This window comes from Vanacampus margaritifer, chromosome 1 (genome assembly GCF_051991255.1).
Source record: "Vanacampus margaritifer isolate UIUO_Vmar chromosome 1, RoL_Vmar_1.0, whole genome shotgun sequence".
Lineage (NCBI taxonomy): Eukaryota > Metazoa > Chordata > Actinopteri > Syngnathiformes > Syngnathidae > Vanacampus > Vanacampus margaritifer.
In genome coordinates this window covers 22,579,054-22,591,585 of record NC_135432.1, presented here as the reverse complement: position 1 = coordinate 22,591,585, position 12,532 = coordinate 22,579,054, and the positions used below count along the sequence as shown (strand labels likewise).

The following is a 12,532-nucleotide window of genomic DNA, read 5'->3' as shown; positions in this document are numbered from 1 at the left end:
TGTGAGTATTGTGATTTTGAAACCACTGTGTCAGATGAAAAACAACAGATCAGTGACCTACGGCGTGACCAACCATTCAATCATTTGCTATGCACTCGCAGGACATTAATAGCGTGGCTTTAACATATTGTGCGCACTCTGCACAGCCTCGTGCTGACCTGAGCTTCAAGAGCTTTACCGAAACTATGGCAGAATGTCCACCTATAAATTAAAACACAATGTTTGTAATTAGTTTTATGTTGACCATAATGTTTATTCCAAATGTGATTAATGTGCAAAATGCAGAGAAGAGAGAGGGAAGGCTGTATAATGTATAATCTGAATGAAATTTCGACATGTTTTTTCTACAGTATGAATTTAAAATCACCGATAACACTTTAAGTCAATTTTATTTTTCTAGACCCAATTTACAACTGAAGTTATCTCAAAGCACTTTACACATTGCTTGCATGCCGCACATCTTGTACATGATACAGTATGTATAAGAAAACAAACTGAACTTTACAAAGGCAAGCATTTGGGGAACGGAGGCAAAGAAAAATTCCCTTGAAGGGAAGAAACCTCAAACAGACGATAGAACGATGGGCACAACAACAGCTACATTAACAGCAGTAATAGAATAGACCCTAACCATGTGGACAAGGTCCAGTCCGACCCGCGAGTAGCAAAGACGCCCATTATAACAGCATTGGAGGGAAAAAAAGAAGTGTTTTCCACATTTGTCCCCCCCCCCCCCAAAAAAAATGTTGAAAAACATTTAAATAAAAATCTGCAAATAGGTGAGTTTGGGTACCAAATTGCGAGTATGCAATAAATCACTACAAGTGTTAATATTTTCAAATGACCTTTGATTCTGGAACATATTTTGATATGAACATCCATACAACTTAAAGATTCTAAATGTTGCAAACACTGGATATGCCAAGTATTACATTTGTATCACTTCGTTTCAGTTATTTTCTTGAAAAGACTTTAAGGAGAGAGAAAAAAAGGTTTAAAACCTTTGAGACCTAACTGAGCAGGAGAAACTTTCTGGTTCAAGAGATGTTGGATTTCCGTGCAGCGCCATTTCTTTCAGATTCTGTGGAGAGGGAAAAAACATATTTTGTTAAAATGATATACTGTATATCACTTTCATCGAGCCACACCTCCTATGTCACATTTTTTTCACAACCCACACAAACTGTTGACCAATCTCAAGTGTTGAAAATGTATTTGACAAGGCAATGTTAATGATTGAAAAAACATTTTGTTTTGAGGGGGGAAAGTGATGATTTTGGAGGTTTGTGGATTCCACCCGACACCAGCAAGGACTATACTGTGCACATTAATGAAATTGCAAGAACAATGTAGTCTTACTGGCAACTTGCTCTTGACTAGACTTCTTCCTCTGTGATCCAGAGACCTAAAAAAACCCAATTTTTTTTTTAAACTAAAAACAATAAGATTCTGTGACAATGCAGCAAAACAATTACTTAATTTGTTCATTACCTTCTTCTTCGATCCTACAGCTCGCAGTGCAGCAAGCTTACTTTCAATATCGGATACCTGCAGAGAAAATATAGTGTCATCGTCATGATTTACTTATCATGATAACTACAAAAAACACTGTGATTGCTTGGTTGGTTGACGCATGTGGCCCCGCCTACCTCACTTTCAGCACTCTGCACCCTGGCGGCTGTCAGCGCCACCACGTCCTCCAGCTCGGAAAGCTCAGAATCAGTTGTGCCACCAAAGCGATTTTTGGCACTTTGTTCGAGTCGTTGCAGCTTGGTTTCCAGTTCGTACGACTGCCCGGTGGCAATGTACACCTGTGACACACGCGTGATGTATGAGGTGGGTGCCGCACAGGCCTAAAATTAAATTTTCCTCTCACGCTTAGGCCTATCAAGAAAAACCTCTCACAGGGTCTAAAAAAACCTCTCTCACATGAATATATTTTACACCATTAACCCTCTCATGAAAAAACAAACACACACACGGAGGGGAAAAAAGTAATCTTTTTCCCCCCCTGTGTGATGATTATGTGAGAGAGTCAAAAATGTGAGTGTGCATGGAAGCACAAAATTGATAACAGAAGCATCTAGAATAAACTTGAGGTTTGTTTTTTTTAGTACATGTGCGAGGTTTTTCTGGTGAGTGTGACTTTTTTTGTGTATGTGTGAGAATTTTGAGAGAATGTGAGATTTTTTTGTGCGTATTCAGAATTGTGATAGTTCATTTGTTATGTGTGAGAGTTTTGTTGTGTCTGAGATTTTTGTTTTTTTGGGGAGATTTTCATGTTTATGACGTTTTGGTATGTGAGTTTATTTGGTGAATGTAAGAGTTACTTTGTTACATGTGAGAGGTTTTGTTGTGTGCAAGATTTTGTTGGTGTGTATAATAATTTTTTTGCACAGTTGTATTTAAAACAGCAGTTTATATGCCCCAAATGTGCATTCTCCCCCAGTCGGGAATGTTTGTCACCTTGCAAGAAAGTCGTTATGAAATTAAATCTGTCATTTTTCTTTAAAAGTGCTTATCCTTTCTCATTGCCTATTAAAGGGTAAACATTTTTTTATTGACAGCCTCATGTTAGTTTGAACACCACCAAATTTGAAACATGGACATTCAGTGCTACTTATTGTTTGAATAATCAATGTTATTAACACGCCTGTGTTAGAAAATATACATGTCAGTCACATGTTCCCATACTTCTGCTCACATGAAAAATGCATTTGAAATATATTATTATTATTAAATTGAAAATTCCATTTATTTTTGTTGCTTTTTTCCCCGCATTTAATGGAAGACAGAACATTACATTGACGGAGAGCAAGTAACCACTGAAGTAATATTAAAAACAAAGAAAGCTAGCTGGACCTTCACACACAAAGAGGTTAAGAAGGCGGGGTAGAGGCAAGAAGGCGTGCATTTTGCTGGAGGCTTACATTTTCCTCAAGTTGCCTGAACGCATCATCGGCTTGTTTAGCATCAGTCCCTAACATGTGGGTTCTGTCGACCGGCTCTGACAGGCCAAACTCAACCATCGCATTTTCTGTGGCATTAAGGGTTCTCAGGGCCTCAGTGGTGAGGTCACAGAGGGCGGCGGCGGTCGATCTCTGAAAGTCATGTAGAGGGACAGATGTTAGCAGGACAACACCAAACCTGCCCAGCGCGACCAGCCTGAACGCACCACTAACCCTCCTCCCTTTTATCTGATAAGGATGCCTGCGGAAAACTGGAACTAGATTTAAAGCAGTTTCGGGGCTAATTGAAGCTCCTCAACTCATGTCACCACTTTCTCATTATACAAATCTCATGACCAACGCTTAGAAGTGTTCATTAAACTGAGCTTCACCTTCCAGTAGAGCGACTGCTTCACTACAACATCCGCCTTCTCAGCTCTCATCAAGACCACCAGAAACATGAACTTGACTCAAAAGTAGGGATTTGTGTGCGTGTTTTTTTTTAAGATGTTTTAAAATGTATGTATTTTTACGATATGAAGCATATTGCGAGTTGGACTATTTTTATTTGCATGTGAGGAAACGATCAAAAAGCCATTTAGCCTATTTAAAATGCGTAAGGTATATTTTTTATCGAATGATCATGAACAATCATTTCTTGATTTAATGAACAAAAAGGTGAAAAGCAAAGCTCATGTTCAAAAGCAAACAGAAAGTAATTTAATTGCCATTGATTTAAGAAAACATTGTATTAGGATATAGAGACACTTTGATTCTGTTATGGGAACAAGCAAAAGCAGAATAGAAATGAGCTGACACACAGAAAGCTTGATGTTTGACAAACATGTCCAAATTTCGCCGATTCAATCTCTTCCTTTGACCTTAAAAGCAGCTTCCTATTTCCTGTCTCCTCCCACTTTGCCTTGCGATTGAGGCAGCGTGGTCATCTTACCTTCTGTGCTTCACTTGGCACGTCGTCGCTGGATGAGCTCAGGTTCTTCATAGAGTCCAGAGCGGCCGCCGCTCTGCCACTACCGATGCCTTTTCCTCCCGGAAAGGCCTTCTTGTCCGCCTCGTCATCCGATGACAGGCGTTTGTTGCCTAGGTTCCCTGCCAACTCGCTCAACTTCTTCATCAGCTTCTCTTCCTCGTTCTGTCCTGATGATAATCCGGACGCCTGCCAGACATTGTTCATGAAATTCAGTAAATGAAAATAACTGATGGAGAATTACAAGGGCTGGCAGAGATGCATGCTAGACTGTTATAGAACATGTACAGTATGGGAACAGGACAGTGTTGAAGTTTCAAGGTGGACGTGGGACTGCATCAAGGATCAATGCTGAGCCCCTTCTGGTTTTCAAAATTGATGGACAAATTGATGGGTGAGATCAGACAGCAATCTTCGTGGAATATGATGTTTGGATAGGATCAGGAATGAGCTCATCAGAGGGACAGGACAGACTGGAAGATTTAGCATTCAAGCTAGAAAAGTTTAGATAGAGATGACTTGGACATGTGCAGAGGAGGGACAAAATGTTGGTATAAAGATGGTGGAAATGGAGCTTTTGGATAGGAGGCAAAAAGGAAGACCAAAGAGGAGCTTTATGGATGTGGTGAGGGAGAACTAAACATAAGCTAAACATAAAGTAGAAGATGAAGACTAGGATGTAAATGAAAATAACTTTTACAGACGAGCAACTACTTTGAAGAAAGACTTCCTGTGTCACCTTGTCAGCAGGTGACATCTTTTCCTCCAAACGATTCAGCAGACCCTCAATGGCAGACATGCGCTTGCTCAACTCGTTTATCTGCAGCAGTGCAGACAAACAGGTGACATCAACACGCAGTTGCATCATGGGAAACACAAGGTTTTGGAAACAGATTTCGATCTTTAGGTAATTTGAATGAAACATCAAACAAAGACTGATCTCCAGGGCAATACAGTAGGGTGACCAACACACAGGTGTGTTGTATATCAACTCATACTTTATTTAGGGCTCTATTTTCATAGACAGCTTAAAAAGAAACATTTCTCTCCATACATTGCGGGATTTGCACATCTGACAGCATTATTTGTTATTTTACTATTATGCTGCTAACATAGCAATTGCTACACAGTGTCTTTAGCTAATTAATGTTGCGTAAAAGGCTCTGAACGTGCACTTCTCAGTTGCTATTGACTTAGAATTAAAGGTACACAGCTGAAATAACTAATAATCCTTTTTTAGTTATTATTATTATTATTAACTAGTGCAACTGAGATGTTTGTCTCTGCGCGAGTGAACACTTTGCAAGCTGCACTAAGAACTTTAATGTATGGTTTTATTGGTAGACTGGAAAAGTCTTAAAATGAAATTTTGCTGTCACTCACAAATATTGGATGTAGTGCAATTCGCTACCAGTCAAACATATGAAAACACGGGTATGGCTGTCTTCTTAATGTGTAACTTTATTTTTTTTAATCTTTGTATGTTTTTTTGGTTTGGTTTTGCTTGTTTTGTGTGTTTTTTAGAGTGGACCCTGAATCTGGAATAAACTAAATTTAATTGAATTATTATTATTATTGTTATTATTATTTTCATTTATGAATAGCATGATGATTGTCTTACTGGAGGGTTTTGGCCAAGGTTCTCCTGAGATGAGGCCCGGCTGTTGCGACGGCGGTGGTGGGGTGGCTGGTACATGGGCGGAAATCGCTGACACTCCTCCTCATCAGACGTGTCGATGTACTGCTGACGAGCCATCGAGCTGATCTTGGACAAAGATCGGGTCCGAACCATCCGATTCTCACCATAATCATCTGGAGCAGATAAAAAAAAAAGTCCTATGTGAGTTTAAATAAGTAAATCCTTACATTATGCAAATGTGTTGGTGGAGTTTGTATGCATTGCCTCTCATTGCGAAACGATCCAAACTTCTCCTGCGATTCATTCGCTGTTGGTTCAAGTCGTATTCTGCATCATTCCTGTATGCTCGCTCCTCTTGAATTTGCTGAGATGTACACAGAAACACTTGTTGTGTAAATTATAGTTGCCCTGAACCAAAATATAACTGTAGCTGTAACAAAAGTGATTCCTAAATACAATTGAAAATACCAAAATAGCTCTTGAGCACCCCTAAAATGGTTTATTTTCTCTTATCCTACTATCTTAACTTTAGTCTTTTTAAAAATCTATTTTAACTGTTATTTTGCTGCTAAATCTTCCTTTTAAACAGTAGTAGGCTGATTATGCTACAGGAAAAAAGTAAGCATGACTCAGCAGAAATTACATCAATCATTCAAGCTAGCAAGCTAATTGCTATGACCATAGGTAGACTTAAGGTAAGTGCTCTCTTCAATTGTTGTTGTTTGAAAAAAACAAACATATTTACAATGTTTTCACCAGTGTTGGAGTGTGTCACTCAAACCAACACAACCCAGTTAAACAAATTATCAGTAAAAGACATATTAAAGTAAACAGATTTTTGACCAGTTAGTTGCATTAAAAGCTAACAGCTAAGTATGTACTGCAAAAACGCTTATATCAGCATTGAACCTTGATTGAACCTTACTGTAATTAGAGTAATACTAGTATTCAAATAAAATATTTTATTTCATTGAAAATGATTTATTCAGCAATATTTATATTTCAGCAATATTTATATTTTTAACTGCCTGAGTTTCTGTGATGGCTGTACACACTACACAACATGTGATAAATAAAATTTCTCATTAAAAAAAATGTCTCTTAATGATTGAACTGAACCCAGTGGTGTGCAGGCAAGGCCCACAAAGCCTTCTCTGCTAGCAGAAGCATTAACGACTTAACTTGAATTGTGTTAATTCCCTCCACCCCCAACTGTCCATTATCATCATTTTCTCGTCCATTTCTTTGGCTGCCCAGCTTCCAGTAGTGTGTATTTTGTATTTTTATTTATTTTTTGTCCAATCAGATTTAATTGTTTATGTGTTGCCATGTCAGTGTAGTCTGCCGAGGGCCTTCAATGCCTTAAGTGCCAGCCCTTGACACATACATAACACACTATTAGCAATGGCTGCTTGTTTGAACCAGATTTCAGATTCACCAAACAAGACCTGCTCACTGGCTTACAGTGAAATTGGCATTTTAGCGTCCTCTGATTGGTTGAGCTAATTAGCCATATGATGAGTGCAATGGGTTCCAGGGAGGGACATCATCTGAGTGTGTTTTTTTGTGTGTTACTTGTTGTAACTCTGTCTTTTGTGTGTGTGTGAGTGTGTTTTTGTCAAAGGTACTGAATTTTTGTGTTACCTGCACTGATGAGCGCCTTGAGGGGAAGTAGTCTTCTGAGTCAAAGTCAAACGGATGAACTGACAACAGGCGTTTATTTTTACGCATCTAAAAGACAATTTGTGTTAAAAACAATATAATTTTATTGCTATTGTTTAAAAAAAAAAGAAGTATTGTACTGTTTTGTTTTACCGATTTGTATCGTTGCGCCTCCGTTTCTCCTTGATCATCGTCAATAGCAGCGTAGTGGTCTGCAACACAAAATGATTTACATGTTACTTAGGTTAAGGTTGTGCCAGATTTGTATTAGACAGTTAATGAAATCTAGCCTGGCAAGCCACACCCACTTTCTTGAACAAAAGAAAGTTGGTCTGGTCTCTCGGCCGGTGAAAGCGATTTCAGCCAGGCTAAAAAGTGCAATCCAATTTGTTTATGTACTGTGACGTATTCTTCGTGAGTAACGTCACTCTTCGGCACCGGAAGTCTATCATCACACGAATCCTCACGTTTTTACCGCAACAACGACATAAATCATTCACTACTGTCTCTTCTGTCAGCCATGTTGAATTTACTCCGTATCCACCCACTCCACTGCTACTGTTTACTCACAGACTTAGCCTATATGATATTTTTCATATGTACGTCTGTGTGTTTACTACTCTTCCATACATGGACTCCTCCTGCAGACTGACGTAGCAATAAGTGTGAGCCTGGAGGAAAGTCTGGTAAAACACTGAATGTCCAAAGCATGGGATAATTCCACACTTAGTAAGAGGAGATAATGTGCAATTTGCCCCCTGGAAAGGGTAAGTGAATTAAGTTGCACAACTGCACGCCTACAGTAAAGTAAACAAAGTTAGCTAATTTAATATAGCCTACGACTGCTAGTAGAATGATTTATAAAAATCCGGTGGATAGGATAAGCGGGGGTGGACATAGCCGCTGGTGTTGTCTCAATCGCTTTATTGAACTAACAACAATAAAATATAGTCATCACAAGCACATTCTTTGAGCTGACCTAACGAATGCCTCAGCTGACACCATCGCTCTACACACACAGCGGTTAATGCTTTAGCTAGTTAAGTACCAGTCACCTGGACATTCTTATTCATTCAATTCCATATCACTCAACATACCAGTCACAACTTTTATAGGCATGAAATATTAATAAATAGTCGCTACTTCGCGGATTTAATCTATTTCGTGGATGCTCGGAAAATAACTACCGCGGCAACTGAATTACTGTACTTAATTAACATACTACTTATCAGGGCTGGACTGGCACAAAAAAATCGGCCTTGACATTTTGACTTAGGTCTGCCGGCCCAGCCCAGCTCTTGCCTAATGTAATTCTGCCACTGATGGTTATTGATGATGTTTCAGTTTGCTATCTATGTTGGAAATAGATGAATGGACTGGCTCCTCTAAATTGTGGGCCAGTCTCTTAGGGTAAAACGTAGGAAAATAATAATTTAAAAGCACTGCATCTGCCCCAAAAGAGACCGGCCTACTGGGCATCTGCCCTGTATGCCAGATGGCCAGTCCAGCCCAGCTTCTCGTACTGAAAAAAGGGAAGCCTTTGTGTGTTAGCAACATGGGTATTGAACATATTGTCCGTTCGAATTGTAAGTATTTTAAGGACTCACTGCTGCGGACATCGGGCATGCTCTGAGTGTCATCATCTCGTCCACCTGTAACAAAGAAGCACTTTATTAGCTGTTAGCATACGGTGGTCGATCGCATTCACATTAAGAATGACATTGGAGTATATTGTGCTCTTTTTAAAATGGAAATAACAAAACATTGTCAGCATGATGATTTGATGGTCACTTGTGGGAGGACACATGAGATTCTGCCAATTCAATTAGCCGTATTTGTATGCATGTAAAAGGAAACGACACCAATCCATTTTGTATTCCACTTATTTTCATCAGGGATGTGGGTGAGCCTATCCCAGCTCACTTAGGGACATTTTCAGCATGAACTCATTCACTGCCATTGACGCCTTATAAACGTACAAAATTCATTTGAACTATTTCTATTAGTTTAATATTTTTTTTCACTTTTGTTAACGAGAGTATGAAAACCTAGACATGTTTTTAATAATCTTTTCTTTTTTCTTTTTTTAAGAAAAGAAAATATTGTTGAAAATTAGGGGCGGCAGGCGATTCAAATTTTTTATTGTAATTAATCGCATGACTTTAATAGTTAACTCACAATTAATCGCATGACTTTAATAGTTAACTCACAATTAATCACAAATTTTATATCAGTTGTAAATGTACAATAAACTTTTTTTTCTAGGTTTTCATACTGTTGTTAACAAAAGTGGGGAAAAAAATGTTAAATTAATAGAAATTGTTCAAATAAATTTTTGACGTCTATAGCCGTCAATGGCAGTGAATGAATTAATGTACTACTCCAGAGGGGGTCACACTTACACATAAAGAAAATGTATAGTCATCAATGGACTTAACATGAATGTTGTTGGAATGCATGAGTTAGACAGAGTAGAGCCACTCACCGTCTCCATTCAGTCTCTTGTACAGTGACCTCATCACCTTGGCACTGCCGAAGCGCTTAAAACGGTTACGGATGTTGTCATGGTACCACCCCAGGGTGCCGATCTTCAGAACCCTGCAGGAGTGAACACACCATTGAGTACGGTAGAACTGGGCTGTACTGGAAATACACACACACGTGGCTCACCTGGTCATGCGGCAGTTGTCGCACACCCAACCGTGCTCCTTCTTGTTGTAGCGGCTGCATGACTTGCAGGTGAACATGCGGCAGTCCAGGCACTGCCGCTTGCTGTTCACCAGGAACTTAAAAGGTTGCAGGCAGCGGATGCAAAGCGAGTCGGCCACGTTGTTCTGCCCGCCCAGCAGCTCCCGCTTGGTGTCCTCCTTCTCGATGGAGACCTTCAATTTGCTGTGAAACAATAGGAGCTTATTAGTTCGGTGCAGTGGCGTGCAAAGGTGGGGGGGGGGGGGGCAGACGGGGCGCTGGCATCCGCCCGAGAGGTGGAATTCACAGCTCCACCATCTCGTTTTTTAACATGAACTGATGAAGCCCACTCAGAGATGAAAAATGTCTTCTAGGACAACCAGAGCAGTCCGGTTGCAATCTATACAATGTTCTGAGAAGTTTGTGATAAATTAGAAAACAAATAGCAAAATAATGAGTCACGTTTTAAATTTTTTTTTTAAATTTAATTGCCAATTGATAATGGAAATAACCAATGGTACACGCATTGTTTGTTCTTCACATGACTGAAAAACAACTCAGAATCTGACATACAGTATATCATTCATGAAAAAGCGGATTGTGTTTGTGATAATCGAATTGTGCCCCTTGAAATCCAGATATGCTTGTGATGACAGCAATTGTGAATGTGATAATGAAATTGTAGATGCTATCATCAGAACTAGGATTTTTACATGTCGGTTCACCTACATTTTCTTCCATGGAAATGTTATAATTGTGTTACAATTGAATAATCCTGTGTTTGTGTGTGTGTGTATGCGCCCCAGGTCTGATGAGATTTTAAGTCTGCTGTGGAGACACAAGAGTGTCTTTGTGGCCTCTCCGTGTGACTGTCATGATGTACTGCAGCTTTCACGCTCACATTCCTCGATTGTTTGCATGAAAACATGTCGCATGACTGCAACCCAAAGATCAGCAAGGTTCATTAAAACTCAAAATTGATCATGTCACATTTTTAAACTCAAACTCACCACTACGTAAGTTTATATTTGTGATATAACCCAATTTGGTTGCAAGTGCACCATACAATGACAAAATGAATGTATGTTTCCGTCACTATGAACAATTAGACCCACCCTAGTCGATCTTCCTCGTTTTTCCGCAGGTTGAAGTCACGTTGAATCACCTCCCAGACGTGTTTCGCTTCTTCATCGGACAGGCGAGACAAATCCAGTTTACGCTCCATAATGAGGTCACCTCCCCGATGAAGTAAGAAACAAGTTCAGTCATCTTTTTTTATTATTATTATTAAACATTTAATCATTGCATTGCAGCAACAATACATTTTCCATCAACTCTATTTTTAAAACACTGCTTGGGAAAACACTGAAATCTTAATAGCTACAGAAATTATATGTCCAAGAAGGCAATAACAACAGATAAAATAAAAAATGTAGAAATAACTCATTTAAATTTTTTAAAATAGAAGTCCCTCCAAAACACTTTCAAAAAAGTTTAATGAAATACCAGCAAAAGGCGTCAAAATCCTCCAACTTAAAAACCTGACTAAAATAAAAGGCAATAGAACCAACAAAGTCACAAAGAAGTGAATTTCATGCATTTTGATTTAAAAGAAAAAGAGAAAAGAGAAGAGCAAACTCACCTCCGTGCTGCTGCTGAATCACCCAGCGTTTAACTGAGAAGGTCAGCTGATCACATGCTCACATCCTCCTGACATCATCAGGATCAGGCTCACAATAAATACTTTGTTTGCTCAACGGGACACTGAGGAGTTCAGGTATCTACTAGGGTCCATTAAGAAAAGTATTTTTCTGACAGTATTTATTTGTAATTGACAGTAAAAAATAAATTCCTATTACTGTACTTTTGCACCAGGGCGCATTTAAGAGACAGTGCTTGTACTTTTACTTGAGTAAACTAATCAAATCAGTACTTCTACTGAAGTGTCTGTCTACCAGAGGCTTTTTACAGTAAGGGTAGAATGTGGGTACTTTTACCACCTTTATCTATTGGTATTACTTTTGATTCAAGCAATATCGGTTATAAAGCCACCTACTGACACACAAGACTGAGCGTGACAACCAGACCTTGCCTTGTGGCTGCCTGCTGTTGCCTAACAAATGTTCATGCCACATTTCTTGTATTTGTCGGTTGTGACGAGTTGAATGGCCTCTTGCAGGCAACACCAGCAGCATTAGGAGGGGGCACCGGCAGTACTTTTGTGCTTTCAAACTGATCAATTTGTTTGTTTAAAATGTACCATTTTTGTGTCCAAAGGTGACAGTGCTTGGCCCAATACATTTCTTGGTCCAATTTGAATTGATATTTACACAGCCCTCATTTGCAGGAAGTGGCAACTAAGCTTAGAATGTCATAGTGTCATCACAGATAGACCGAAAGGCAAAAGAGTGTATATCCTTGTAATAATAACTGACACATAATAATAATTTGTAAACAAATCTATTGTGAATTTTGCTGTTCCGGACAGCAAGTTGTACAAGTAGAAGTACTGAAGAATTGAGCATTTAAGGTTCAGCCTGACATTTGTCAAAGCGTGGTAGCATTGACACTATATAATTCATCATTTTCCCCACTAGGTGGTTCAAA

At 39.1% G+C, this 12,532-nt stretch overlaps 1 protein-coding gene across 2 annotated transcripts; it reads right to left on the bottom strand.

The window, feature by feature from the left end:
- Positions 1–370: 370 nt before the first annotated feature.
- Positions 371–12,450, bottom strand: mlpha (melanophilin a). 2 transcript variants are annotated; one of them, XM_077584010.1, is made up of 16 exons: positions 11,568–12,450; positions 11,041–11,161; positions 9,908–10,129; positions 9,723–9,835; positions 8,845–8,889; positions 7,391–7,449; positions 7,220–7,306; positions 5,840–5,939; positions 5,558–5,748; positions 4,676–4,756; positions 3,901–4,125; positions 2,931–3,101; positions 1,650–1,811; positions 1,492–1,548; positions 1,360–1,405; positions 371–1,081 (listed from the first exon to the last, which is right to left on the bottom strand). In XM_077584010.1, the coding sequence occupies exons 2-16, from the start codon at positions 11,148–11,150 to the stop codon at positions 1,038–1,040; spliced, it is 1,713 nt and encodes a 570-aa protein (XP_077440136.1). In that variant the 5' UTR covers positions 11,151–11,161; positions 11,568–12,450; the 3' UTR covers positions 371–1,037. The 2 variants fall into 2 exon arrangements, with proteins under 2 accessions (XP_077440136.1, XP_077440146.1); XM_077584020.1 differs by lacking the exon at positions 2,931–3,101 and having other exon boundaries at positions 11,041–12,450.
- Positions 12,451–12,532: the final 82 nt, after the last annotated feature.